Raw genomic sequence first — 26,902 nt, forward strand, 5'->3', positions numbered from 1 at the left:
TCTATCTATCTATCTATCTATCTATCTATCTATCTATCTATCTATCTATCTATCTATCTATCTATCTATCTATCTATCTATCTATCTATCTATCTGAATCATTTTGCAAGGCACTGAGCAGCTCTGTTTTTGTTTTGTTTCTGTTATATAAGGTTATCACATATTGATGTGGCTTTAGTTTTATATCCAGCTTCCAGAACAGACTATTCCAGAAAAGCAGCTAAACAATGGCTCACTAACATGTGTAGCCCAGCCTGAGCCGCACAAGCAGAACTGGAAGTAATCTCCGCATCTGTTTTGTCACAGCTTTAACCACAGCGGCCGATCCTGAGTTTACGTCTGTTTTCTCAGTCCCAGGTTTTTCTGTGAGGAAGTGTGTGAACTGAAGGAAGCAATCAGGGGATCTGTGTCAGACTGAGGCATGGATTAGTCCGAGCGAGGGGAGCCTGCGTAAGACGGTGCACCGAACAGGGCTGCTGCAGTGAGCGTGTAAACCACAGGGGCCGGAGCCCGAAATGTTGGGGAGAACCTCGCAGCAGCCGAGTCTACCAGATGGAAACTCCTCCGCAGTTATAGAGCACTTATGCAACTCAAATGATGAATGAGTAAAATGATCACGGCAGCCGCTTGAGAAAGGAAAATTGCTAGTGTCCAGACAGTCGAGGTTTTCCTTTTTCAGACATCCCATGTTGGATTTTCCGTCACTGTAAAACAGCTCATTGGGGTAGACCCGTCTGGGTCAAAGCTCTGTCCCGTTTCACTTCTCCACGAGGAACAAGGATTGCAAATCCTTTGAGTCTGATATGAAAACGACCAACTTTCACATGGAGAGAAAGTCAAGAGGCAAAGAGAAGAGTCAACTTTTAAATGTGATGCTTTCTGGTCTTATCTCAGCTTTCATTTCAGCATTAGAGAGAAAAATCTGTTGGTGTGTCTCCACAAACAGACACAAATATTATGAATCAGCGTTGACATTAACAGGAAATGACACATGTAATTAGTAAAGATTTTAAATTGAGAACAAGTGTGATCATAAATGAACTCAGTGTATTCATTAATATGTTATAGGGGAAGTACATTGCCAGTTAACCAATGCTATAAATGTTCTAGTGTTTAGTATTAGCTTATATTTAACATTTTGTCATGATTTGCGGTTGAATGAGGTGAGGCTGAAGCAGCGGAGTCAGGCCTTATGGAATGAAATGATGATTTCATGTAAAATCCAGAAATACAAAGTGCAGAAGTCTAAGGCTCAACAACTGGTAGCAAACTGGAAACACAAAGGAACAGGCATAAACCAGAACATACAACAAGACAGATAGACAAGACCCCAAAGAACATGGATGACATGGTGGCATTAAATACACAGAGGGTAATCAGGGAAGGAGACACAGCTGAGAACAATCAAGGGGTAGACAAGACAACACAAAGACTCAATATACTGAAAACGACACAAAAACCTAACTTAACACAGAGGAAAACCAAATCCTTACACACTGTCCTCTGAGATCCAATTGTCTTTCCTGCTTCTGTATTTTCTCAGCATTTTCTCATTCCTAATTATTCAATTAAAGCGTGTTGAAGTAGAAACATGTCTCAAAGTTGCAGGATATGGGCCCTTGAGAACCAGAGTTTACCACCTGTGACCTAGAATGATCTAGTGAGAAATAAGTCAGTCAACATGTTTATGAAGCACATTTAAGACCCCAGATGGACCGAAGTGGATGGATGGATGGCAAACTGTAGAAATGACAGAGACTGACTCTTTTTCTACTATAGTTTTTAATGTGTGCAGGTTAAGAACTACAGTGGAAGGAGACCCAGAATAGCCCTGTGTATCAGAAATAACCTATGAATCAATGTTGCATAACTGTATTGAGTAGAAGCTGACAAATATGACACGTTTTATGGTCAATAAGGACATCCAATAGCTGAAATCCATTACCCTAATTGTCTACTTTTTATTTTACTTGGCTGATGTCGTGTCTCTGATTTGTTTGTTGTTGTGTTTTTTGTTTTTTTTTACCTTGATTCAAAAGTTTTTCATTTTCTTTGGGAGTGAAACCTTGATGCACCTATAAGTTGAAATGACCTACTTGTAGCAGGAGCTACTTTCTACTTCTGTGCCTCAATAGATTTGGCGGTGGAGACATTTCAGGTAACTCAAACGCTTCAGCGGTTTCGTCTCACACACATGCTTTACACACAATAATATCAAGTCTGTTCCCGTTGACCATCAAAATTCATTGTTCACTACATGTATTTAAATGCATTTAAAACAAGGCATTGTTTTAAATGCCTTGTTTTGTTGGCATTTAAAACAAATGTTACATTGTGCAAATTATTTAGACATTTCTTAACTGTGAATAGTAGGGGAGCACTATAACACAATATCATCTGCGTACAAGTGAACAATAGCACAGAAAACATAATAACAGAAGAAATTCAAGGTCTGAACTTCCTGAGTCACACTAAGACGGTCAAAAGTTATCCATTCCACCTGGAGCGATGCCTGAGTTTTAAACACATGGATGATGCCATTCGGATAAATGAAAATGTTTCCAATGTGAAGCAAAATTCAAGAAACAGTGTCCTTGTCAACACAACACGATCAGTCTGATCACAGACTTCTGAACAGTTCATCAAAGGGCATTACGGTGGCAGCTTGGACTTGCTGACATGGTTTTAGTTTGGGCGGCGGTGGCACGTAATTGTGCAATAAGGAATCTATTTCCTTCCTGCCACAAGCTGAGATCTCTGGAAAATATGTCTCTTCTTTTTCCAAATTTTATAAATGCCCTAATAGGTTCCACCAACATAGAAAGTGCTTGCATCCGCAGCCAAGAGGACCTTCTTTTTCACTTAACAAGATCCAGAATGTTTGCAGTTTAGTTTCAGTGTCACGGCACACAAAATAATAGGGTGTTCCTTGGTGGGTACAAACCCATGAAATTGAACCACCTCCACTTGTCAACGCTGTTTTTTTCATTGGGTCGTATTCAGGTTTCCATTTCAGCCTCGCTGTATTTCAAAACTGCACCATCACTCTGCATGTATAATCAGCTCAGAATGGATGCACAGAGGTTATATTTGGTAGTCAAAACAAACTAAAATAACCCTATTCAGCATTTCAGCTGAAAGCAATGCTGACCCCTCCCATTACAACTATATTCACAACAACAACCGCCTGCGTTTCAGCCTCCACAATCTCAACACACCCGTGTCCTCTTTTACTCAAATCGAGGGGGAAAAAGATGGATCTAATCCAGGCCGTCTTTAAGTGCTGTGGGCGGCTTTGTTAAATTGGGTTTGGAGGCATTAACTGGTATCATCTGGGATCATAGGGACAGGGAGGGAAGCACATTCCCAGTGCTTTTTTAAGACTTGTGGGTGTTAAGACAAATCAAAGCATTCCAGGCCCATTGAGCTATAAATAGAGCCAGAGGAGGGTGTGTGTTCATGCTTTGCAATGCCTTTGTGAAGGGCTTGTCGCTGCTAAAATCCAGTGTTTACACAGAGCAATAAGACTGTGTAGTAAACAATTCGTTTGCAGCGGCTTGTTCGTTATTTGGTGTCATTCCACGTCTCTCTTCAGCGGTTTCTGTTATGTCAAAACATCTTTCTGCATCTATGCAGGCTGCATTGAGGGGGCGTTTGGATCATACATGCTCCAACACGTAGGTCCTCCTACCAGGGCTTCCCTGACCCAGGTGACCCAGTATCTGATGGCAACCACCTTTTCAAATCTTTTGAGAATTGCATTTAAGATAAATAACTCCAATGTCTTTCAGAATGGAACACAAATGATTTTAATAAAGCATGCGAATCATGGATTTTATTCTCTTTTTTTCTTTAATTCACATAGTGTCATATTATAAACACATCTGCCTCTAATATTTGGACAGACGTGTCTAATCCTTTGTATCCATCAACAAGGTCCTGGCATAACACAGGCTGAGTGTTTGGCCTAAATCAGTTTAAGTTTCCAACTTGTAGTCAAACAAACCAGCAGGATCAGCGCCATGTTTGACAACTGTTACCGTGTTTTAACCTCTTCAGTCATCGTTTTTTGTCTCTTTCTGCAGGTTTAGAGGCAGACTTCAACAGTGTTGTTTCCTTTATGTTACTTTCCCCCCTTTACTCTGATCAGATCAAAATGAGCTCAGGATTAAAAATGCTTTAGGATTTTTTCCAGCCTTTGTTAGCAACATGTTTCCAAGCCGTAATGCACGCTGGCTGTTGTGACAGTGGGTGATGCGTTCTGAAGCAGCTTCATGATAATCTGCCTCTCTTTTTTACGCCGTTCTACTGAAAACCTGACATGATGTTTCCAAGCTGGAAAAATAGATTCCCTTCTTAAAGTGTTGGAGATAAAATACACCAAGATTGCGATAATTAGACAAAATATGCTACAAAACAGCCATAATTTGCTTTTATTTGAAGTTTGAAAACCATATGCATGTAAAAGGGAAAGTAAATTGCAGAAATCACTTTGACTTGAACCAGTGATTTCTGCTGGTTCAAGTCAGCAGAAATCACTGCTATGTCTTCATAGCTGCCCTGAAGACAAGAGAAAAACCCCAGAATATTCTTGTTAGCTCTGTTGATCCTGGAGTGACATTCTTATTTTCATGGACTGATTTACTTCTGTAGCGTCTGTTAGTGATAAAAATATGCATTTCATCAGTGGAAGAAAGGGAAGCAAAAAGGACAGTCTAGTATTAATGAAAACAGGAAATATTTTGAGTGCATTGAAAAAAGAGGAGGTTTTATGGCTGCAAATCAAACTGAACCTCAATCCCCTCCTGGCTAAAAAAGCAATGCAAGCATCAGCACTTTTCTTTCCAAACCACTTCTTCCAACAAATCATAAGTTTAATGGAGAGATTTTCTATCAACATAAAGGAATACAAGATATTAATCGTTTTTTTATAGTTCACAGTAAATTTAAGAAATGCACAGCCTAAGTGCTGAAGATGATTCAGACCAAATCTCTTGGCACCGGTGCCTCCCTCCTCTGGTGAGAGAAAGCCAAGCATCCAGCCTCCTCGCTCTGCTCCGCCGTCATCTGTAACTCACACCTCATCACAAACTGAAGGGGAATCAGATTAAAAGGAGCAGCTTCTGCACAGGAACTGTTGTTGACATGGTGTCAGCGCAAACCTGGCTGCAGGATGCAATCATTGTGAAGAGGTTCAGAAAAGAAACATTTTCTAATATCCGTCACATAGCATGCTTCTATGGCTTTAAAATATGCGGTTCTGTTTTCTAGACTCTCAGCTGAATCTAAACTGAGGTGGAACAATTACAACTGCAAAGGATTTTAGAACAAACTGAATTTATTGTGGATTTTCTTTAATCCACATATATATCATGAATATTTAGTCAAATGTTCCTTTGCAGCTTCGGTAGCTGGATGGTTGAAAGCTTATCTAAACCTGTTGGCTCAGCTCTTTCTCACCACAACAGTCCACCTATGGATCCCCGTTTCATTGTTCTCTCATCTGTGAACAAGACCTCAACTAGTTAAAGCATGCTGTGAAGCTACCAGGTTTGGTTACTCATGGTTACCAATGGTAGGTTAAAAAAAACACACACAAAAAAAACAATTAAACCACCTTAAGCATTCTCTACAAGGTCCAGGTGAATGTAGACATTTCTTCCTTGAAATTCATTGTTTCAAATAAAACAGGGGTGTCCAAAGTGTGGACTGGGGGCCATTCTAGGCCCCTGGACTGGCGTTTATTTTGTGGCTTTAAACTGCAATTCAAGATTAGTACAGATTTGTTTTGCCAAGTTCACACGTGGTTTATGCAGATGGAGGCTTTTTATTCTTAATGAGGATAAAATTATTGCAAATAAATTGAAAATAATCAGGGTTTCTACTTGTTGATTTCATTGCGAAAGAGAATCTACTCTGAAGCAGATTCAGGAGCTAACAGATCAGCTTAGAGGAGGCTAAATGTAGATTTATTTTGTTATTTTTCCATAATTTTCTTTCTTGTATTAATGTAAACAAGACCAATCATCTATAAGTTTCAGATGTTCAACAATTTACACATCCCCTCCCTGTAAAACAATTGATTTATATATTTAACTAAAATATTGCATGCTTAGTTTATTGTAAGTAAACAAAAAGTGGTAACTCTTATAATTTGGTGTTTTGAATTGTGAAAAGTATAACATTTTTTAGGCCCATTTTTTTAAGTTCTTAGACTTGACGATTTTGGCTCAGGTGACAAAAAGTTTGGACACCCCAGATTTAAATCATTATAAACCCTTAGAAATACATAAACCCTTAGAAATACATAAAACCTTAGAAATAATTTCTCATTTCCATCCATCTCACAATGATGAGCTACTTTCACTTGGTTCATTAAATCCAAACTGAATATTGATATATACTTTTACTTAAATGTAATTTACATGAATAAGTGAAAAATAAAAAGATAAATAAAATATAAAAAGATCAAATCATCCACAAAAACAGCAAGAAAAACCCACATTTATTAATGATCACAATATTGACATCAGCACATTTCAGTTTTTTTTGTTCCGTTCCCTTGAGTGCAATCAATAAAATTAAATAAAACATAAGCTTTGCATGTACAAGCAAACCATTTTTAGCATAATTAATGCTTTACACTTTAACATAAAAATATTCCAGAGAAGTTAAAAATGTGCAAACAGTTTAAAGAATTCAGGTTTTAGTACAAATAATAAAAAAAAATCCAGTCCTACATAGCAAAAAGAAAAGACTCAAGATGGCACAGTTTGTACAAAGCCTCATGCTTCGTTCCCCTTTTCTTTAAACACGCAAAATAAATACGTTATAAACGACTTGTGGCCATGTTACTGATAGCTGGGAAATATTTACAGTTCATCACAACATGGGTGAAATGAATCTGAGGTGCTTAGCATCACATTAGCTTCTGTTAAAGTGCAGTGTTAGTAATTTTTTGATCCCTTTTGTTAACTCACAGATGTTAAAGTAGATGAACTGCGAAAACAAAATCCTACAAAGCATTTCTTGTGCAGTTTCTAGTGTAAACATCTTGACACTTGAAATAACACAAAAAGTAGATTTTCAGCAAGATATATGAGCCTGTCAAGTCAATAATTCCTTAATATTGATGAAATGATTACTAGTTCCACTGGAAGATTATTTCACCTATAACAAACACCATGTTCTAAGCGAAATAATCTTCCAGTGGAACTAGCATTTTTTTTCATCAATATTAAGGAATTGTTGACTTAAAACATGCTCATATATCTTCCTGAAAGGTTACAAGCAAGGTAGTTTTGTTTATTTTAAGTGTTCTAAAATATTTGCACTAGAAACCAGAGAAAAAAAATGATTTGTGAGATTTTGTGTTTTTGCAGTGTGGGACCCCCAAGGACAGCGACTCAGTCACTGGGGTATATTTTCAGCTATGGCTTTGAGTCATCATGCAGGGCTGAGTGCGCGGCCGCAGTCGGCCCGCCACATTAGAGGTTGTGTGTAGCCCTCCGCCAGGCTGCACGTCGGCGGAGAGGCTCGCCGRCGTTCGGACCACTCTCCACAAATACCAACAAGTCACGGTCCAAACAAAGACGTCGGGGACGGATTTAACATCAGACACCAGAGGTCGTGCTAAAAAAGGAGACACTGCCACCTCCGTCGTGCTGAGCTGTAGCTTTGGGGGTGACGCATCAGCGAATACGCAAGTTTAATCATGTCTCAGTTTAGCAAAGCCCATGTTGTAAAACCGTYTCACTTTTAGACTTTTAAACCTTGAATTACGAGTTGCTGTTTGAGGAGAACGTGAATCAACTCCTGAGAGAAATCTACGTCAATCTCACTTTTTCTCTAAGTAAGTAGGTGTGTTGCTTAGGCAGGAATTCAGAGCCAGATGTCAACTTTTCTTGCTCCTTTCCTGGTAGCAGTATGAAACAGAGTGTGCAGCTTTCATTTGTCTCGTGGCGTGTGGATGTTTCTATTTTTGTCCTGAAGGCATTTTAAATGCAAAATTTATCACTTATAATAAATGTTTCATAAAACTGGTTGAATCAGGTCAGTTTAATCTTACTGCAGGAGCTTACCACACAGAGAACCCCATCAATCAACCATGCATCAAACACAATTAACACTGCTTTATCRCTTTTAGTAAACTATCTGTCCCATCAGAGAGCTTTTCAGAATTTAAAAAGGAATAAAATGTGTCTTTGGATCCCTGGCAAAGGTGAAGATGTGGGATTTCTCTTTTCAGGAAACGTGGCAGGAGAGTTTGTTCTATTTTTTATTTTTATTTTTTTTACGAGGTCAACTTGGAGTAACTGGGTGGAGAGAAGCGTCTGCGCAGGTACTTGAGGATGTACAGAGGCAGACAGCTGACCAGCGTGATGGCGGTCACCTTCCACAGGAACGACACCGTGGTGATGAAGTACACGTCTGTTACAGAGGAAGAGTCAAAGTTAGACTGATGAAGAGCACAAGCCAGCAATTCTGAGTGCTAAAGATTTCATCAACCCTCATGAAACACTAAAAGTTTACAATAGACCTCTCAGTTATTCTTTATGTAAAGACATAAAGAATAAAGAAGGCAAGTATCAGGGTTTCCTCTAGTGTACTATAAGCCTGGCGGGCCACCAGGCTAAGATTGTTTACTGTAGGTTTTTTAAATGCACTAGTAACAGTGACAGCAAACACGAGCTTAAGAGTCTCTTTGGTAACACAGTTGGAAGCACGATGGAAACCATAGTATGGTCGGGATGTGAACACATAGGGAGGCCGAGGTTTTATTCACCGGAAGTCAGTAACCACTGACTCTATTTATTGTTCTACACGCCAACAACTTCAGCACATAAAGTGACAGGTTATGGATAAACGATGAAAATAGTTTGGACGCTTTAACTAGGATAAAACAACTGTATTTCAGAGAATAGGCAACTATAAACAAATAGGTTTTTAGCTTTGATTTAAAGGACTCAGGGTCTCAGCAATTTAGCATTTTCTCTATTATCGCATTTTAGCTAAAAGTTGTTCTTTACACTCTGACCTCCCTCTCTGTCCTCATTTCCTGTCTGAACTGCTGCAAATAAAGGCCACTAGTGCTTTAAAAAAAATTGTGGAAACATTTAAGAGACCACTTTAAATAATAGGCTTTTCTGATTTTACTTTTTATAGGTATATGTTTGAGTAAAATGAACATTGCTCTTTCATTCTATGAACTACTGACGTGTTTCTGAAATTCCAAGCATAGATTTCGTACTTATTTGCAGGAAATGAAAAATGGTCAAAATAATGAAAAAGATTCAGTTTTCAAATAATGCAAGAGAACAAATTCATTTTCATTTAGAAACAACAATACTCTAACTCAGGAAGTTTTCAGAAATCCGTATTTGGTGGAATAGTCATGAGGTTTTCAATGGGGTTCAGCAACATTTTCTGCAGGAAAAATCCCTTAAATGCATGACATGTGTTTTGAACTGTGAATAATTGTTAAGAGGAATTAATAAAAAAGTAAAAATTAGTAGACAGAATAATAATGCGCAGCATGTGTTGTACAGTAATTTACATTTACCACAAGGTAAGGTTAACAAATCCTTTTACACAAGCTGATCACATTTAAAGGCCTAAAAGCAAACTGACAAAATGACATCTGGTAACGTAACTGAGTAAAGTAAGAATAGTTTGTCCACACTAAGCTCTGGGCATGTTGTGCATTTTGCCTCACTGACATTAATTAGGGCAACAAGGGTTTCAAAACATAATTATCTCAATAAGACGAGCGCAACATTTACTGCTGAGCATGTTCACAATTAACCAACAATAACTTCTTGTCTTTATTATTTTTCCTTGGAATCTCCCACAGCGGGAACGACATTGACCCAGACAGCTTAATATGCAGGGAAGGGAAAGAAATATTGGAAAAAGCTCAGTTAAAATGTATAAACTGCACATGCAACAAAACAGCATCTAAAGTCTATTTCAGTCTGACTTGAAGAGGGAAGAAAACAGAGAAGAAAAAAAAAAAAAGCCCAGAAAGGGTAAACTTGACCACATGCCAGTCATGCTCCTCAGTGGTCGAGATTTCAGGCTGAAAATGGAGCTCCACGCCTCACATAAAGCTGAAAATAAAAACCTGGAGAGCTTTTGGTCAGGGCATTCACTATTACAGGACGCTTAATATGGGAAAAAAGCAAAACTGGATTATTTTGTGGTGGCCGGTGTAAATAGATGCTTAACAGTTTGGCAACAAACAACAAAATAGAGAGAGATTATTCCCAAAAAGAATACATATATGTAAATGCTCATTTTGCGATTATGAATGCGTTTATATTGCATTTTTTTCAAAACACAGCTCAGAGGAAACCAACCAAACTGGTGGCATTTCCTCTTTGATGCTACAGAATGCCTGAGACACGCCGGGTCATATTGTCAATACATTCACCTCTAGACCTGCTAATTCCACAGTTTACTGCACACAGGAGACCCGTTAAAAAGCAAGCCCTCCCCCAATCATACCGCTGCATGCTGACGTCCTATTTCAAGGCCAGCAAAAGCAGAAAAACACAATTCAGTCTGCAGTGAAATTATATCAGGCTTTTGTTTTGTTTTCTGGAACACAACGATCCATCTTTGAAGTAGCTGAAATCAGGAGCGATGAGGACATTACTCACCTATGAATTCGTGCAGGAACACGAGCGAAGCGATGTAGCACGCCAAACTCAGGAGCTCGCCGACTATCATGAGCCAGTGCCACGTCTGAACGGTCAGGGCCACCATCAGCAGCTCGGTCAGAATCAGAGAGGTGAAGGAAATGGCGACGATGTGAACAAACTCGGACTCGAAGAGCAGCATGGCTCCGTACATGATGATGCTCCCTGTGGATGACAACACAAATAAAACGTTGCTTTTGCTTTCTACCTTCTGGGAATGTTGCTGCTTAATTTCTTACTCATTAAAAGGGGGAATGATTACTACTAAAAGTGAAAATTTGGGCTGATTTACAAATCTGTTACAGCTGATAACTGATTTACCACTTAAACATTTTATCATCTTTGGGAAAAAATAAACGGCAAGTAACAGATGGCAATGAGATCAAAATAAATATCGGTTGTTCACATCAACCCAGCTTTGTTTATTGAACCAATACCAATATGTTCAAAAACACGACTAATATCAACTGACACCAACGTTAGTGCCAATAAAATTATAAAATAATGTTCCCGTTTATAGTAGAGCTTTCTGATTGGCAGACAGCAGTCCAGATCAAGCTCTATTTGAATAATTATCTGGAGCAAAACCAGTTTCTAGGTTCCTGAACAATGATGTTAAAAAATATCCAACAGCAGAAACTCAGATTTAGATAAAGTTTCTTAACTACATATGAGGTAGAGGTCAGCAGAAGGTCTGACATTTTTACCCAATATGCGTTATGTGATCAGATTTTATTCACATATAAAAATAAAGTCTACAGGAGCAGATTGGTTTTGTAAAAACACTAATATGACATTTTAAAACATGGAATGTAAAACATCCCCAGCAGTAAAATAATGGAAAACAGAAAATGCATTTATAATTCATTCTTCACTGGTAACCAACAAGCTCCTTTAAAATGATCCAAATCAAAACACAAACAGTGCTGAATTTTTTTTTTTTTTCTGATATTCGCTTTGTTCTATTCAAGCAATTGTAATAGTGATTTGCAAACAAGCTTAAGCCCACTGGTAAAAAGGGAAACTCCTGTTTTGTTAGAAATGGATAAAAACTTTCAGGGTGTAGCTCAKTAAGCGACGGTAAACAGCTTTTCATGGCTAATGGTGCGTGTCGGAAACTTCCCTCTGCTTTCAAAGTGTGTGGGTTGTTGGGTGATTAAGGTAGAGCGATGCAGCCGTTTGGTAGAAACAGCCTCAGCCTACCTGAACTTCAACATTTTCTACCGTCTGATGTTTTTAAAACACCAAAAGCCAACTGGATAAGTACACAGCCACATACTCCAACAAACCTTCCACATGTATATCGTAAATTAAAATTATTCTCATCAAGATTCTGTTAGAGTAACAGAACTACAGAAAAAGGGATATTATATATGGCTTTCATTTCATAAAATTAAAAACCTGAAAATTAAAATTTTCATGTTTCCATTATGTCAAGTTCTTCGGATTGTCTCGTTGCCAAAATATGCACCACAAATAAATGTCTCTTGCCCAGTGAGGAAGAAACCCCATGAAGGAAGAAGGCTGTAGAAAAGTTTAAAGCGGCGCTAAATTCTAAAACAAAACTCTACGCTTCGAACATCTCACTCAGCTCTGGTTGAGCCGTCCTGRGAGTAGGGCACAACCGCAAACTAGGGAGGAGCATTTATTGCTTCGTTTATTGTCACTGAGAAAATAAAATGATCGTAATAAAACCTCCAAAACTGACAGTTTGATTCGGATCATCAGCTTTGTTGTGCAACTACAGTTTTTTCACTGTTGGTTCCATTAGGGAATGTATAAACATCATTTCTTTTGTGTATTAATTTGTGCTACAATTATACACACTGATGTACTTAAGTTTATTAATGGGTAAGTTTCATTGCTGGACCAATATTGGCATCTGTGCTGGCAGTGACAGATATGTTACTAAAAAGACTGCGAGGATATTTGTCACTTTTATTGTAGCAAAATTCTCATTTCATATATTGGAGATCTCCACAGGAAAACTAGGGGTGGAAAGTAACTAGTTACATTTACTCATGTCACTGTAGTTAAGAACAACTTGTCTGTACTTTGCCTTTTCTTCAAGTCGTTTATAAAACCTGAATTGTTACTTTTACTTCAGTTTGATTTGAGTAAAGAATTTCACTCAGTTACAACTGAAATCATATCAGTTAATGAATAAAAATACCAGAAAAAATATCATTACTCATTCGGATTGGTTAGTATTAAGATAAAAAATGTGACTAAGTAAATTTTACTTTAATGAGGTATTTCTTACTTTTATTTGAGTAACTTTCCTTGTATTTCAGTAAAATGTTTGTCAAAGCAACTTTTACTCAAGTACATTATATTTGTACTCTTTCCAGGTTTGAGCAAGACAGAGCCATCCTCCCCTAAACCAGGAGTCAAACTCAAAGCACATATTCATGTGTTAGAATGGTCCAGTCAAAGTACAGACTGAAATCAAATCAGGATTCAGTACCAACACTTAAATATTGATACTGGTAGAGACGCACTACAAAAGACAACAGATCTTGTAGTTGTAATTAGAGATGCATCAATCCGATATCAATATCAGTACCGTATCGTATCAGTCCATTCTAAACTTCAGATATCGTTATTGTATCGGAAATGAAAAAAGTGGATCAGTGCATTGCTAGTTGTACAGTGACAAAATGTAAAAAAAACTTCAGTGAGGATTTTCATAGAAAATCAAGTCGTCAAACTATTCAATTTTACCTTGATATATACTTATAAGGACCCAAATTAGAAAAGTCTTGAAAGACAGCGGTCGGCCCTGTGGAAGTAAAGAAAAAGAAGAAGAGAAAAAAGCTAATTTCTCATTTGTTTCTGTGTCACCAACAATACAAAGTTGCATAGCAACACTTAAAGAGTGTTATTCATCAATACCTTCAACAGATCTTTATACAACTCTGGGTAAAGCATGGCAACCTCCGACTTAACGTCCTTATCCAACACCAGGGAAAAGACGGGGAACATGGTGTAGATGGTGGAGTAACTGCAACAGAAGATTTACGAAACATGTATCATAATTTCACTTTTTCCTCTTCTCCGATTTCCTTTTGGGTAAAAAAAAAAAAAAAAAGGAGGACATTCCAGGGAACAAAGTCAGCTAAATATTCTGTTAATAAGTCATCAGTACTCCGAGAGCTTATGTCTCACCCAATAATCAGAAATCCCTGGTAGAGCGGGACTGAAGCAAAGTAGAAAACAGAGGAGAAAACAGCCTGCAGAAACAGAGAAAAAGCAGAAAACAAATACTCAGTTGTATTCCTTTTTATTTCGCTTAATGTTTGCTAAATGGCCGCGAGTTGGGAACAGGAATGTGAGAAAATTTCCCCGAGTTATTTTTAACATACAAATCAAAAGAAATGTGTTTCATAACATTTAGACAGCTTTGTAAAAACTAAATCAGATGGGAGCATTCAGAAGCAGGTGTATACATTTTATACCTCCCCCCACCACAGCTGCAGGGAACTAATAAACACTAACCGATTCAAGCCTCTCAGTTAAACTTGGGAGATGAATGATTCCAGTGCCGAGCTGCCAACCAAACATTCAGCTTCCATCTGTGGTCGTTTTTAATCTGAGGGAGGTGGAGAAAAGCCTCCTAAAAGCCATAAAGTCCATGGTCCAGTGAGTCATGGGATGTCCCTCCAGATTGGGGGCTGAGTTTGGACTGGGACATGGGAATGCTGTCTCAGAAGGGCACCACTGCCTGCGTCCTATGAGTCATCGTCCACCCCACCTTCCCATGACAAGCCCAGAGACATTTGCCTGTCTGTAGGTATGCAGATTTATTTTTGGACAGACAAGATTTCTATTTACACGCCTTGCAAAGGCCGACGCTCCATGTGAACAACCACAAACTATTGTTTTCTATTGAGACTATATGTGTCAAGGCAAAGCAGGCAATTTTGAATCAGAAGAAAAATCATACTTTGTTTTTTATATTTACAAACAGAAAACTAAAAAGTGTGGTGTGCATTTGTATTCTTTTGCMGCCTCCAAACCAGGTTCACTTCCAGCATTGGAAATGGTCACTCGCTCAACTAGGTCTGTTAAAAAWCAAATACTTGCCATTACCAGCTCGGTGCAGGTGATATGGTGATATCCAGTGGTGGGAAGTAACGAAGTACAAGTACTTCGTTACTGTACTTAAGTACAATTTTTGTGTATCTGTACTTTACTTAAGTAGATTTAATAATGGATACTTTCTACTTTTACTCCACTACATTTTACAGTAAGTATCTGTACTTTCTACTTCACTACATTTCTACAAACTGTCGCGTTACTCGTTACATCCAAGTCGCGTTGCGCTTTTTTCCCCCGTTAAAATGTTAAATTGGGGGATTTAAGGTGGCGCCGTAAAATCCAAGCAATAACGTGACTTAGTGTCTGTTGTCACCCATCGGCTCCACCTTTACTCGCACGCGGAGCTCCAGACATGCGCAGTGGTTTCCTCTGAGCGGGAGTAATATAATAGCGCTGCATAAATCATAAGATATGGCGACATGTAAAATCAGCAGCGCTTCGCTTTCACAGATGGTTGGACTTCGTCCAATTTTTAACGTCACTTGGAAGGAAAGCTTAAAGAAAGGTAAGCTCTGTGGACGTGATGCTAGCAAAGCTAGCTGTACTGAAGTTGTACAGCTAGTACAACTTTTTTTCTGCGATGAAAAAAAGTTGTCACTCATGCTTGAATTACTGTGTGGAGGTGTTGACTGAGGTGTTGCATATATGGGACAACGCTGTGACCAAAGTGCAATATTGTAATATGACATTCATGGACGATCCGATTCTTCTGGACGGATCTTAACCAAGTCCTATAGTGCTGAAGCCTCACTGAGAGCCGTTCTTTGTTCTTGTAATGCTCTGCGTACACTGCAGTAGCTATTTTATTTCATTAAAATATCTTTATATTGGCGAATAAATAAAACAAGAACGTAGGAACACAGAGCATGCTCATTGCTCTTTGTTTTCGGCACCTGTCATGGTGGCAGACGTTGCAGCAGGAGGGAGGATGAGAACAGTCACGGTGCTCCTCCTGCTTGGTTACTTCTTGCTTATTGGGCCTTGGACAGTGTTCATAGTTGAGTGTTGTTAATTGCTATGTTTAATGGTGCAGACAATTATTATTTCTGACATTGGCAATATGGGCAACCGCCCAGGGTGTTATATTTTTAGGGATGGCAGGAGACCTCTGTGGATTGTGGCACAGAGATGAAAGCAAAACAGAATGAAGAAGAGTTTGAATTGATACTGGTTAAATTTATTTCAGCTCTAAGTATTTAATATCTAGGTGTTTTTATGGGAAAGTGAATCTTTCAGATCAATTTGAGAAGCAATTTTGATAGGTGCACTTAATGTTATTGTCATGTAGCGCGGAGTGCTGGTTTTGATTTGGTCTTGGGTTCGGTGGTCTAGACTACAACTCTGCTACGTGGCTCCTTGGTTCCATGTCCTCCTGTGCCAGTTGGATTTCTTTCAAAATAAATGTGTGGCAAAAAAAGTGAAGTTTATGCTATGTTAGGACAGGAGACAAGAAGTTTCCATCCCTGAAATTATGATTCATAGAATCACATATCTAAGTCTAAACTATGTTACAGAGTAAACACAATAAAAACATGCTTTATCTGTGGCATTGTTCATTAAAATGACACATTACTGATCTATTAAAATTAAATACGATTGGTACACTTAATGATATTAGCAATTAGGCTATTCAGCAAGTACTTTTACTTTTAATACTTAAGTATTTTTAAAAGTCAGTACTTTTTTACTTTTACTTAAGTAAAATGTTAATATGGTACTTTGACTTTTACTTGAGTACATTTTGGTCTGTGTATTTGTACTTTTACTTAAGTAAATTTTGTGAGTACTTTCTCCACCACTGGTGATATCACAATATTTTGTGATACTACTGTGATAATAATAAAAATAACTTTAAGAACTATTTATTTATTACTTTTTTAAAGGCATGTATGGCTGTTTCTACCTGACACAGCAATCATAACCCATTTAGGACACCAGTCGCATAAAAAGTATGATTTGTATCACTGAAATGCACACATTTAATCACATTTTCAAATGCATTGATATTTATTGATATACCTTTATTAAACAGTGGAGAAAAAAGTACAACTAAAAGTACCAAAAATACAAATTTAGGGTTTTTTTTAAACATTAACTGGAATTTATTGTAATTGGTCTCTCTAAATTCTCCCTAGGTGTGAGTGTGTGTGTGCATGGTTGTGTGTCCTGTGTATCTCYGTGTTGCCCTGTGACAGACTGGCGACCTGTCCAGGGTGAACCCCGCCTCTCGCCCGGAACGTTAGCTGGAGATGGGCACCAGCAACCCTCCCGACCCCACCAAGAGACAAGGGTGCAAGAAAATGGATGGATGGAATTTATTGTGACAACAATAAACCAAAATCGTATTGTGAAAAGAAAATGATACGATAAATGCCCACCACTATATCAGTCTTTAAAAACTCCACAAATTATTTTTCTACATGCAGTCTACCGGCACCTTTTAGGAATCCTCATCTGTTAAACATCTTCTTTTGCAATCACTGTTAAGTGTTTACTATTTTGTAAATTGTTGTGTCTGTATGTCTGCAGCGTATATTTATACGATGTGATGTTGGATATCTTTGTGTTTCTTCCATGTTCTGCAAATCGAAGTCCGTTTTCTTTTCATCTTTTCCTGTTTAAAAATTTAAATAAATAAATAAATTGCTCCATCCATCTTCCTAAGAACTTAACTGCTGAGAAAAGCGGTCCCCTCACTGCCAATGATACGTTTGACCATGTGGATGAAAAAGTCCAKAATGAGACAAAATGTTTTCTCCCACTACAAAAGCACAAAGTCTTACCAAGAACTTTTGGTCCACTTTCTAGTGCAAATATCTTAGCRCACTTGAAATAAGACAAAACTAACTTTCAAGTAACTTCTTAGCAAGTTATAGGAGTTTGTTTTAAGTCAATAATTTCTTAATACTGGTTAAAAATAGTACTACTTCCACTGATGTCTTGTATATGTGAGATAATCAGCCAGTGAAACTAGAAGTTGTTGTTTTTTTACCTATATTAAGCAATTGTTCATTTAAAACAAGCTCCTATATCTTACTGAAAAGTTAGTTTTGTGTTATTTCAAGAGTATTAAGATATCTGCACTAGAAACTAAACCAAAAACACTCTAAGATTTTGTGTTTTTGCAGAGTATTTTTTCAAATGTAGGGTAAACAGTTCAGTTTGGTCCCATTTGGCTGAAGCAGCTTCCTTCACATGTTACTGTACCCACTACATGGTCTGTAAAACAGWAAATGGGACCCATTATGACTTTATGGCGTGGTAAGTGGCTGTTGTTAAAATAAAGACCAGAAGAAACCTGTACTATATTATTTCCATTTCACAAATAAGCACTTCTATTTGTTAACCGCAATAAATCAAACCCCAAAAATTAAATTACAGTGAAATTTTGTGGTTCTGAAATTCAAGGGATTGCATAATTTTTTTCAACCCTCTGTATTCAGAGGTTAAAATGTTTTCTAGAATCTTCAGAAAAAGAACAACAACGTTTCAATGTTTTAGCGCTACCTGCATGGTGCTGATGCACAAGCTTCTGTGGATGACAAACTGGCTGAGGGCGGCGGATCGCTTGTAGCTGTTCCGACCGTGGACCATGAGGAGTCGACCCAAATGTTTGAACTGAGTCACAGAGAAGTCGGAGGCCAGAGAGGCTTGCTTTCCTTCCTGCAGAAAAAAAGGACAGAGGCCTCTGAGAATACGAAGAGTTAAACCTAGAGTTTAGATTGGGCCTAAAAAATCCAGCTTGATAGACACTGTGTCTGAGCCAGATCTGAACCGACCAATTAACTTTAATTACAGGCCCGAGCCTGAAGTAAACCTGATATATTTTAATTACAATTTTACTGCTGTCGTTTTCAGACCATAATTTGAGAAAGCAGTGCAACTTCTCTCATTTTTAGCTTTTGTTTAATGTCTTCCCGCTCGATCTTGTTGCTTGTTGTAACTGCAGGGTGAGTCAATTCCAAATCATCAGTAAGTTGTGCTTGTGTATGATTAACTTCTTTACCTTACTTACGGGAGACCTCAATCTTTTCACAGGTGATCCATTTCACATTACACTGTCACAACATGGACACAGTTTTAACAAATATGTAAAAATWATTTTTTACGAAAGTTATATTCTGCATCTTTAATCCAACTTTATATCATTCATTTTGTTTGATTTTCTCTGTGCTGTATTTGCTGCAGGCTTATTAAACACACCACAAAAGCCCAACCCTGACCCAAACATCAGCAAGCAAATAATTCTGGTTTGGGCCATAAAACTAATCTGTAACACAGCCAATATGACTGAACTTCAATATAGTTAAGAAATAAATCCTGATGATTTATTTTAATCATCAGGATTAAAATAAATAAAAAACGCCTTGAATATCACAACATCTAATTGGTGATATCTGCAAACACTARAACCTGATGCTGTGTGAAAAGCACCATGTGCTTCTACCATTTTGTAAGGATGCCGTCTGATTCTGCAATGATTATTTTTTAATAATCATTGTAATTAATTTTTGAACACAAGTTCTGCTTAGAGTTTCCATCCATAGCGGATGCAGGGTCACGATAAACGAAAATTCTGGAAGAGGCTGCCGAGAGACTCCCCAAAAGACTAAAACCTTCCTGTCATCTTCGCTTCCTCTGCTTGGACAATAGATCCTCATAAAGGGAATAATCTGTGTGCAAGTTCGGCCTCAACTCTCTGGATGTGGGAGATATCTTTACAGGAAGCGCGATATCTGTCGGTGCGTCACGTCGATGCGAGGCGACGAGATGGACAGAGTCTTACTTTTCCCTCCACTCCCACGCCACAGTCAGCTTCCTGGATCATGCTGACATCGTTTCCTCCATCCCCTGGGAGAGAACAAAAGTCATGGAGGTGTCAGGATTCACATCACTCACCAGAACCAACCGAGACATGCCCTTAATCTTAATTTAGCTGGATTACAAGATGGCTTGGTCACAGAAATAAAATAAATGCAAAAAARACTCCACAAATGCRGCTTTGCAATTGTTAGAAGTGATGGTGAGATGGTTACAGCAGTTTGTGGTTGAGACATTTAAGGTCTTGAGGTTGACAGAGATAGACTGGATGGAATCGCTGTTACTCACCGACTGCGCAGGTGAGTTTGCCTGTTCGCTCCTGCAGCAGCCGGACTATCTGCGCCTTCTGAGTAGGGGTGCATCGGCAGCAAACCACAGCGGGACACTGACACGCAAGCTCCATGAACTCATACTCGTAATATTTCAGACAAACCTGCCAAAGGAAGAAAAAAAAAGCGGACAGGTGAGCACCTCAAGCCACCACATTTAACTGATCTGAGCTGTGGCTCTCGGATGCCTTTACCCAAGTTACAGTTAAACTCCAGCTGCGGTTTAGAAAGTGTCTATAACCACGGAGGCCACATCCAGAAAGGYGTCAGTGGATGCGATATTATCACGCATCACACTGAAAACATGTCACAGTTTCATAAAGRCAGATAAGACAGTGGGATGTGGATTAGACAGGCGAGAGCCAGCTTACTTCGAGCGAGTCCCCCGATATCACCAGAGCGCAGTCATGTTTTCTCCTGAAAGCGTTGAGCTCCAGGTGGGCTTCCCCTCTTGTCGTCACCTGTGGCAAGGCCAACCACATTTATAAATTACAGAATATGTCTAGGTCCTCGCATACACAACGCACAGACAATGTGCATAAGAGGAAACCTAACAGATGGCAATCTGTGAGCCTTTATCTGCTTGGTGCTTATCAGGCAGAAGAACGGCAGCACCTGAAGTGTATGGAAATGCYGGAGAAACTTAATAACTGACTTGGAAATTCTGCAACAAAACCTGAAAGATGCAACATTAAAAAAAATAATATATCAACAAGAATCTAAATGTTAAACATAAATGAAAAAGTCATCATAACAGATCTAYTTCTGCCACATAGTCCATGTCTGCTTCAAGCTTACCAAGCATTTTTTTCTCTAGTTTCTAGTGCAAATATCTTAATACACTTGAAATGTGACATAACYAACTTAAAGGTAACTTTTCAGGAGATACAGGGACTTGTTTTAAGTAAATTATTTCTTAGTATTGGTGGAAAAGTACTGGTTCCACTAGCAGACAATTTCTCTTCTAACAAGACAATTTCCTAAAATCTKACCATGCATTTATGTGCAGTTTCTAGTGCAAGTATCTTAGTACACTTCAAATAATACAACGTGTAGGAGACAGTTTTAAGTCAATAATCAAGGCACACATGTATAAGTCATAGATACAATTTCATRATTTATAAGCTTAAAAGCGATCCATGTTCAGAAGTGGGATGTATGTCTAGAATATAACAATGAGAGACAACATACCAGGGCCTGAAAACAAAGGTTTGCCATTTTATGTGTGCAACATTTGACTTCTGCTTTTAAAGAAGTGGGAAGAGAAAGTGTGTTATATGATAAATTCCTAAAACAACTTTGAATATAAACTCCAAAAGTGCACCAGAAACAAGGCATGGCGTTAATCTGTCAGCAGGAGCCCTGCTGTGGCATGAACATCCTTCAACTGCTGACTATTCATACGTCAATCCAGATTGGGCCATTGGTGGCCACCAGGAAGCCAATCCAGATGCATGTGTTGCAGGCCCAGTCAGCACTCCCCTATCCACTGGGACTGAGGTTTTCAACTTGTGCCAGCCATTGTTATTCTCTTCCAGTAACCACAGTTGTACGCAAGCTGTAACCTTCCCACATGGCAGGCGCTCCTTCTGCTCTGGCACTGCTCCAGAGGGGAAGGCAAAGAAGGGGTCTATCAAAGCTGCCCCGGAGCCTGAAACCTGCAAAACAAATTAGGAAGTGAACCCTTTGCATGTTCCCTCTGGGAGTGGTCCAGCTGGTTTCTCCTTTCTGCTTGAGGGAAGGCCTGTTTGTTCTCTGTGACAGTGGTTTTTGGATGCTTTCACTGGTGGGAGGTGATTTATTCAGCTGTGGATGCTGGCTCTAGCTCCATGCAGCGCTGCATGGGGCTCTTTGACCACTAGTTGGTCWGAGGGAGTGGACAATGATTGGATGACGAGCGTCTAAAGAAGCTGTCAAAGCTGTCCTGACAGGAACCGCATTGCAATGTTGCTGCATATGCACTTAAGGCTGCGTCCTTGTCATGCACTTACTTGTCTGAAGATGTGGATGTCCTGGTTGCGGGTGATCAAGTGGGCGTTCTTAGCGGTGCATGTGGCAGTTTCCAGCTTGTCTCCTGTCAGCATCCAAACCTGATTAGAAACCAGAAGAAACTACGTCTGAGGAAACCTGATGCTTGAACTGATCACATAATAATCACTGATAAAGTTAGATAAATAGAAACTACAGAACAGGATCAAAATATATATATTATACCATTACAGCTACTGCAAAAAGTGACAAAATGAGAATTTTTTTTGTTATCTGTCCAAATTAAGTATGTTTCAAAAAATCTAACTACTGAAACGGAAGTCTGGTCCTCCAGTTTTTCGCCATTCCCAAATTGCGGAAGTTCATGCAAAAATAAACAGATCCTCACATTTTTTCTTGCTAATGAATTTAAGTGACTTAACAGTCACTAAAATCTTGGTCTTCTATACCATTGTCTCTGCCTTACTTGATGTCAATTTTTTTGTCTGTGACTGAAATTATTTAAAGGATAAAAATGTGTGTGTGTCCAATCAGTCTTCCTCATCTTTTTTCCTCTTTATGTAGATGTTGGAAGGGGTTTAAAGAAGAGAAAAGATAACAAAATTCCATGCAAATATTTCTAAAATAGCCCCAAAAAATCTGTGAAAAAAGAATAAAAAAATAAGTAAAGCACAAAACAATTGCAAAATCTTAAAATGACAGAAAAGAAAATAAGCATTAACTGTGCTTTATTCATATGACAAAGAACTATTTAGATAATGCAGTTCAAGTGTGCCAAATTGTAATTTAGATGCTAGCGTAATATTAAAAATCAGAACTAAACCTGGATAAGCAACATTCAGTTTTTATATTCCTCTAATCTAATCTGGAACAAACTTCCATAAAACTGTAAAACTGCTGAAACCCTGAGTTTCTCAAGGAAAAAACTCCATTTGTTTAGAGCTGCTTTTGGTTCCACTTAGTTGAAAGCATTTTAACTTTAGTCTGTAGTACAACTTTGCATTCCTTTATTAAATCATTAATATTTTTATTAATGTAAACCACTGTGAATTGTCTTCTTGCTGTGGTTCAAAAATACATTTGCTTTGAATTCATTTAAATAATTCAAACTAATGGTGAAAACAATGTAAYTCAATTCACTGAAAAATTATGGAGGCAACCATATAAGATGCAAATCAAATGTCTGCTTCTTTACTTTTTATGGTAATGGTTTAATACTACTGTAAGATGAAAAACCCCACACACCCTGATGCCTGCGTTGCGGAGGATCTCCAGGGTGGGTCTGACATCGGTCTGGAGCTGGTCCTCCACCCCGGTCAGACACAACAACTCCATCTCCATTTCCAGGCTCTCGATCACCGTGGCTACTTTCAGGGAGCGGTCATGAACACTAAGTTTGGCCTGGACGTACCGCGCCTGGGGAGAAGAACAAACAATGGAGATATCACACGTGGGTGGATATAAAAACACACACACACACAAAAAAAGTGTGATTCATTGCAAGCAGTGAGAAGAGCATAATATTGTTAGAGATAAAGAAAAGGAAGAGGAAATGTTAGTCTGCAACAAAAAGGGTTCAAAAAAAATGGAGAAAAATAAACTGTCACCACAACGACAGATAACTTAGTCAGGTATTTTTGTGATGGATTTAAATTTAGTTATTTCAGAGATACATTTGAAAGTTGTTTATTTCAGAGATACATTTATTCTTTTGATGTTAAGAGGTTACATGCTTTACCAGGAGTTTGGGCTGAAGATGTTAATGTCTAGCTGATGTAATGGTCAGATGCAGCCAGCAGGGGGAGTCTATCGCTTGCGCTAGCTATATTGAAGAGCACAGAAACTTCCTCCTTAGATAATAATATACGCTGGAGCAGAAGCACCGTGTCCGGCTCTTTTATTAAAATATCCCCCTTCTTCAGGTATGAGTATATATAAACACACCAGGAGGTTGTAAATGTGCTTTTTTAACTTTCAGAAAACTTGGGAGTTTTTTTGACGCTCCGAATGTTAACAAATTTCGTTGTTAGCTCCATTGCTAACATACTGCTGGTTTCAACGTTGATATCATTGTGTATGTTTGTAAGTTAAATGAGATAATAATATACGTTGGAGCAGAAGCACCGTTTCCGGCTCTTTTATTAAAATACCCCCCTTCTTCAGGGCATTTACATTTTGACATTAAACATGTCCAAGTAGAGAAGTAAAGATAATTGATGTCTTTACTTAGTCTATCTATACAAAAAAATTATACTTTGAAGATATTTGTTTGCATCAAAACCATAATAAATTAAACTATTTTGATTTTCCCAGACTGCCAAACAACTTTGCACAGCAAAACTGCAGACACACACACCCACCCACACTCTGCCCCTTCCCTCCCTTGCAGGGGCCCACCTCAACAATCTTGGCTGAGAATCAAAACAGTAGCTGCTACTATGAGTTTAAAACTCTACTAACATTGTAAGTGTGTTTGGAGAGAAGCCACTGGCACCCTCTTTAGTTTTGCCAATGAGGCGGAGAAACAGGAAAAGTCAGGAGATGTCGATAAGCTTTGATGCTATCAGCATCACAGACCAGCGGGAAAAAAAAAGAACAAACCTGGATTTTATGTTTGAAAGAGAATTAAAAAGAAGAGTAACGCTCCTGTTTCTGTGAGAGTAAACATGCCAGATACACAAAAGGAAGGGAAAAAGGACACATGGTTGGATGGATGGACGGATGGACATAGGGAAGGATGAACTGACTGACAAAGGGATGGGTGGACAGAGACAAAAAGAGATGATGGACGATAGAAGGCTTGAATGGAGGGACAAAGAGAAGAATGGACAGATAAAGTGATGGATGGATGATAAACAGACAAATGGATGATGAATGAAGAAAGGGACAAACAAATACATGGATGGATGGACCAACAAAGGGATAGATGGATGACTGAATATAGTGCGAAGTGCTTTGGAGTCCTCTGACTTGATAAAACGCTTTATGATTGCAGGCTGTTTCCCATTTAAATGTAGAAGGAAATTAATTCTATACATGAATCTGATCCAGATTTAGAGAATCCTTTAATAAAATGTCAAACTTTTCCAGACAGAACATGAACCCCACTATTATGTGTGTGTGCAAACTGACCCCCATTCTTTAATGCTAATAGCAAATACATTTACAGCACAAATGTACATTTTTGAACTTGCCCGTCGTATAGTTATGAAAACTGCAGCGCTCCAAATCCGTACACTCGGAGCAGACATGATCAATCGGGCAACGCCCATCTTTAACGCTCCAGCTCCAAGGCAAATTGCAAGTGAAATAAAGCAAAAACAATCTGGCCATGACTCATAGAGGAACACAAACTCTGTGTGTGACTCAGATGGTGACTCACTGCTGCCCACCAGCTCTGCTCACTCAATTATACTCTTCAGAAATGCGCCTGGGGCTAACGACTGCAGGGGAGAAGGCCTGGCCCTGCCCTGCTGAAACAATGAGAAGGGCCTTGTGTATGTGTGTGTGTGCTTGTGTGGGAGGATGGGGTGGATGCGGCTCCAATAGGGGTCAAAGGTTAGTCTGATTACCAAATAACACACTTTGACATTTAGAGGTTTTACTTGTCAGGGCAAAATATTAATCTGTATCTGTAATGTCCGTCAGCTGATGTGCCTGGAGCACTGGAGTTTTCTGGAGCACCGACTTAAAGCTCTGCAGGCTTCCTTCGACGTTGGGTCAAACAAATCCTTCATCTTTTAGCAGAAAGTTCCTCTGAGACCCAACCACCGGCTCTGCCTCGCTGCGGTTTAATCTTATAAGTGTATGCTTACCTCAAAATCCTGATACTGTTCCTCCGTCAGCGACTTCTTGGAGACCACAAGGACCCTCAGGCCTTCCCTCGCCATGTTTCCACACTAGGAAACACAGACGAGAACATTTGGGTTCAGCAACTTACAAAGCCTCTCTCAGTGTAAGAGGACTTTCTAGCAAAAATAACACCATGTCAAAAAGAAAAAGGACATTTACCTCCTCTTCCAGCCAGTCGTTGTACTGCACGATGCCTGCCATCACCACATCAGCACCCTTCATGTAGAAAGTTATCTCTCCTGTCGATTCGTCCTGAAAACCAGCGGATAAAGACTTGATTTTTGCAGGACATGTTTTCCTGAGCAACGTGAGCTCTGTCAGTCTGTTGTTTGGAAATGCAGGATGTATTTGGTAATTGTGATGGATTTAATGTCACTTTTATCAGGAAATCAAGTCAAGTTTAAAACTCTCAGGCTTCCTGAGTGAGATATCAGCCAACAAAAATGATGTTAGTCACCAGAGTGAGTCACAGGACAAAAGGTGAAGATTTTCTCAGACAAAATGCTTCTGTTATTCTGTTTTCATATTCTGGCCTTGTGTCAAGTAGCAATTAGCTTCAAAACAACAGCCAATGACATACTACTTTGACATAAAAAATAATAATAAAAAAGGCAATAGAGCTGTCATTTATTAGCTTTTTTATATGCAGACAGAAGAAGAAATTGAATCCTTAGCCTGTAACAATATTTTTCTAAAGGGCAGGGTGTCCCAACTACTTTAAAAATTAGGGAGAGGGCAAAAAGAAAACTAGAAGGTTTTGAAATCAATCCCTTGGAAATATAGTTAGGATGTGGACTAGTAAAGAGACACTCACAAATTACATATTTTTCAGTTTCTCATTTTTCAAAGCCACAGTAATGTCTAGTGCAGACGGGGTCTGCAGTCTGTGGCTCCTGAAACTTGATTTAGAAACCTGTTTCTAATCATAAAAGCAAAAATAAAGGTTCATTATAGCCATTTGTCTGTATTCTTCTGGCCAAATTAATTTTTACATGTTAACATGTGTGTCTGTCCCAGTAAGATGCATCAACAGGGGCTCTTAGTGGGCGCACGCACGCACCACACACACACACACACACACACACACACACACACACACACACACACACA

General features: G+C 38.8%; 1 protein-coding gene across 1 annotated transcript in view; it reads right to left on the bottom strand.

Annotated features, from left to right (window-relative positions):
* Positions 1 to 6,487: 6,487 nt before the first annotated feature.
* atp9a (ATPase phospholipid transporting 9A) overlaps positions 6,488 to 26,902 on the bottom strand; it is a 39,619-nt gene continuing 19,204 nt past the window's right edge. Inside the window, exons 16-28 of the mRNA XM_008414566.2 lie at positions 25,952 to 26,044; positions 25,756 to 25,839; positions 23,186 to 23,356; positions 21,943 to 22,041; positions 20,323 to 20,412; positions 19,911 to 20,055; positions 19,588 to 19,652; positions 18,309 to 18,464; positions 13,869 to 13,933; positions 13,596 to 13,704; positions 13,425 to 13,482; positions 10,662 to 10,865; positions 6,488 to 8,430 (exon numbers count right to left, since the gene is read on the bottom strand). Coding sequence (XP_008412788.1) covers positions 8,294 to 8,430; positions 10,662 to 10,865; positions 13,425 to 13,482; positions 13,596 to 13,704; positions 13,869 to 13,933; positions 18,309 to 18,464; positions 19,588 to 19,652; positions 19,911 to 20,055; positions 20,323 to 20,412; positions 21,943 to 22,041; positions 23,186 to 23,356; positions 25,756 to 25,839; positions 25,952 to 26,044 — 1,476 coding nt within the window. The 3' untranslated portion in view covers positions 6,488 to 8,293. The remainder of the gene's footprint in view (positions 8,431 to 10,661; positions 10,866 to 13,424; positions 13,483 to 13,595; positions 13,705 to 13,868; positions 13,934 to 18,308; positions 18,465 to 19,587; positions 19,653 to 19,910; positions 20,056 to 20,322; positions 20,413 to 21,942; positions 22,042 to 23,185; positions 23,357 to 25,755; positions 25,840 to 25,951; positions 26,045 to 26,902) is intronic.

This window comes from Poecilia reticulata, linkage group LG7 (assembly GCF_000633615.1).
Source record: "Poecilia reticulata strain Guanapo linkage group LG7, Guppy_female_1.0+MT, whole genome shotgun sequence".
NCBI lineage: Eukaryota > Metazoa > Chordata > Actinopteri > Cyprinodontiformes > Poeciliidae > Poecilia > Poecilia reticulata.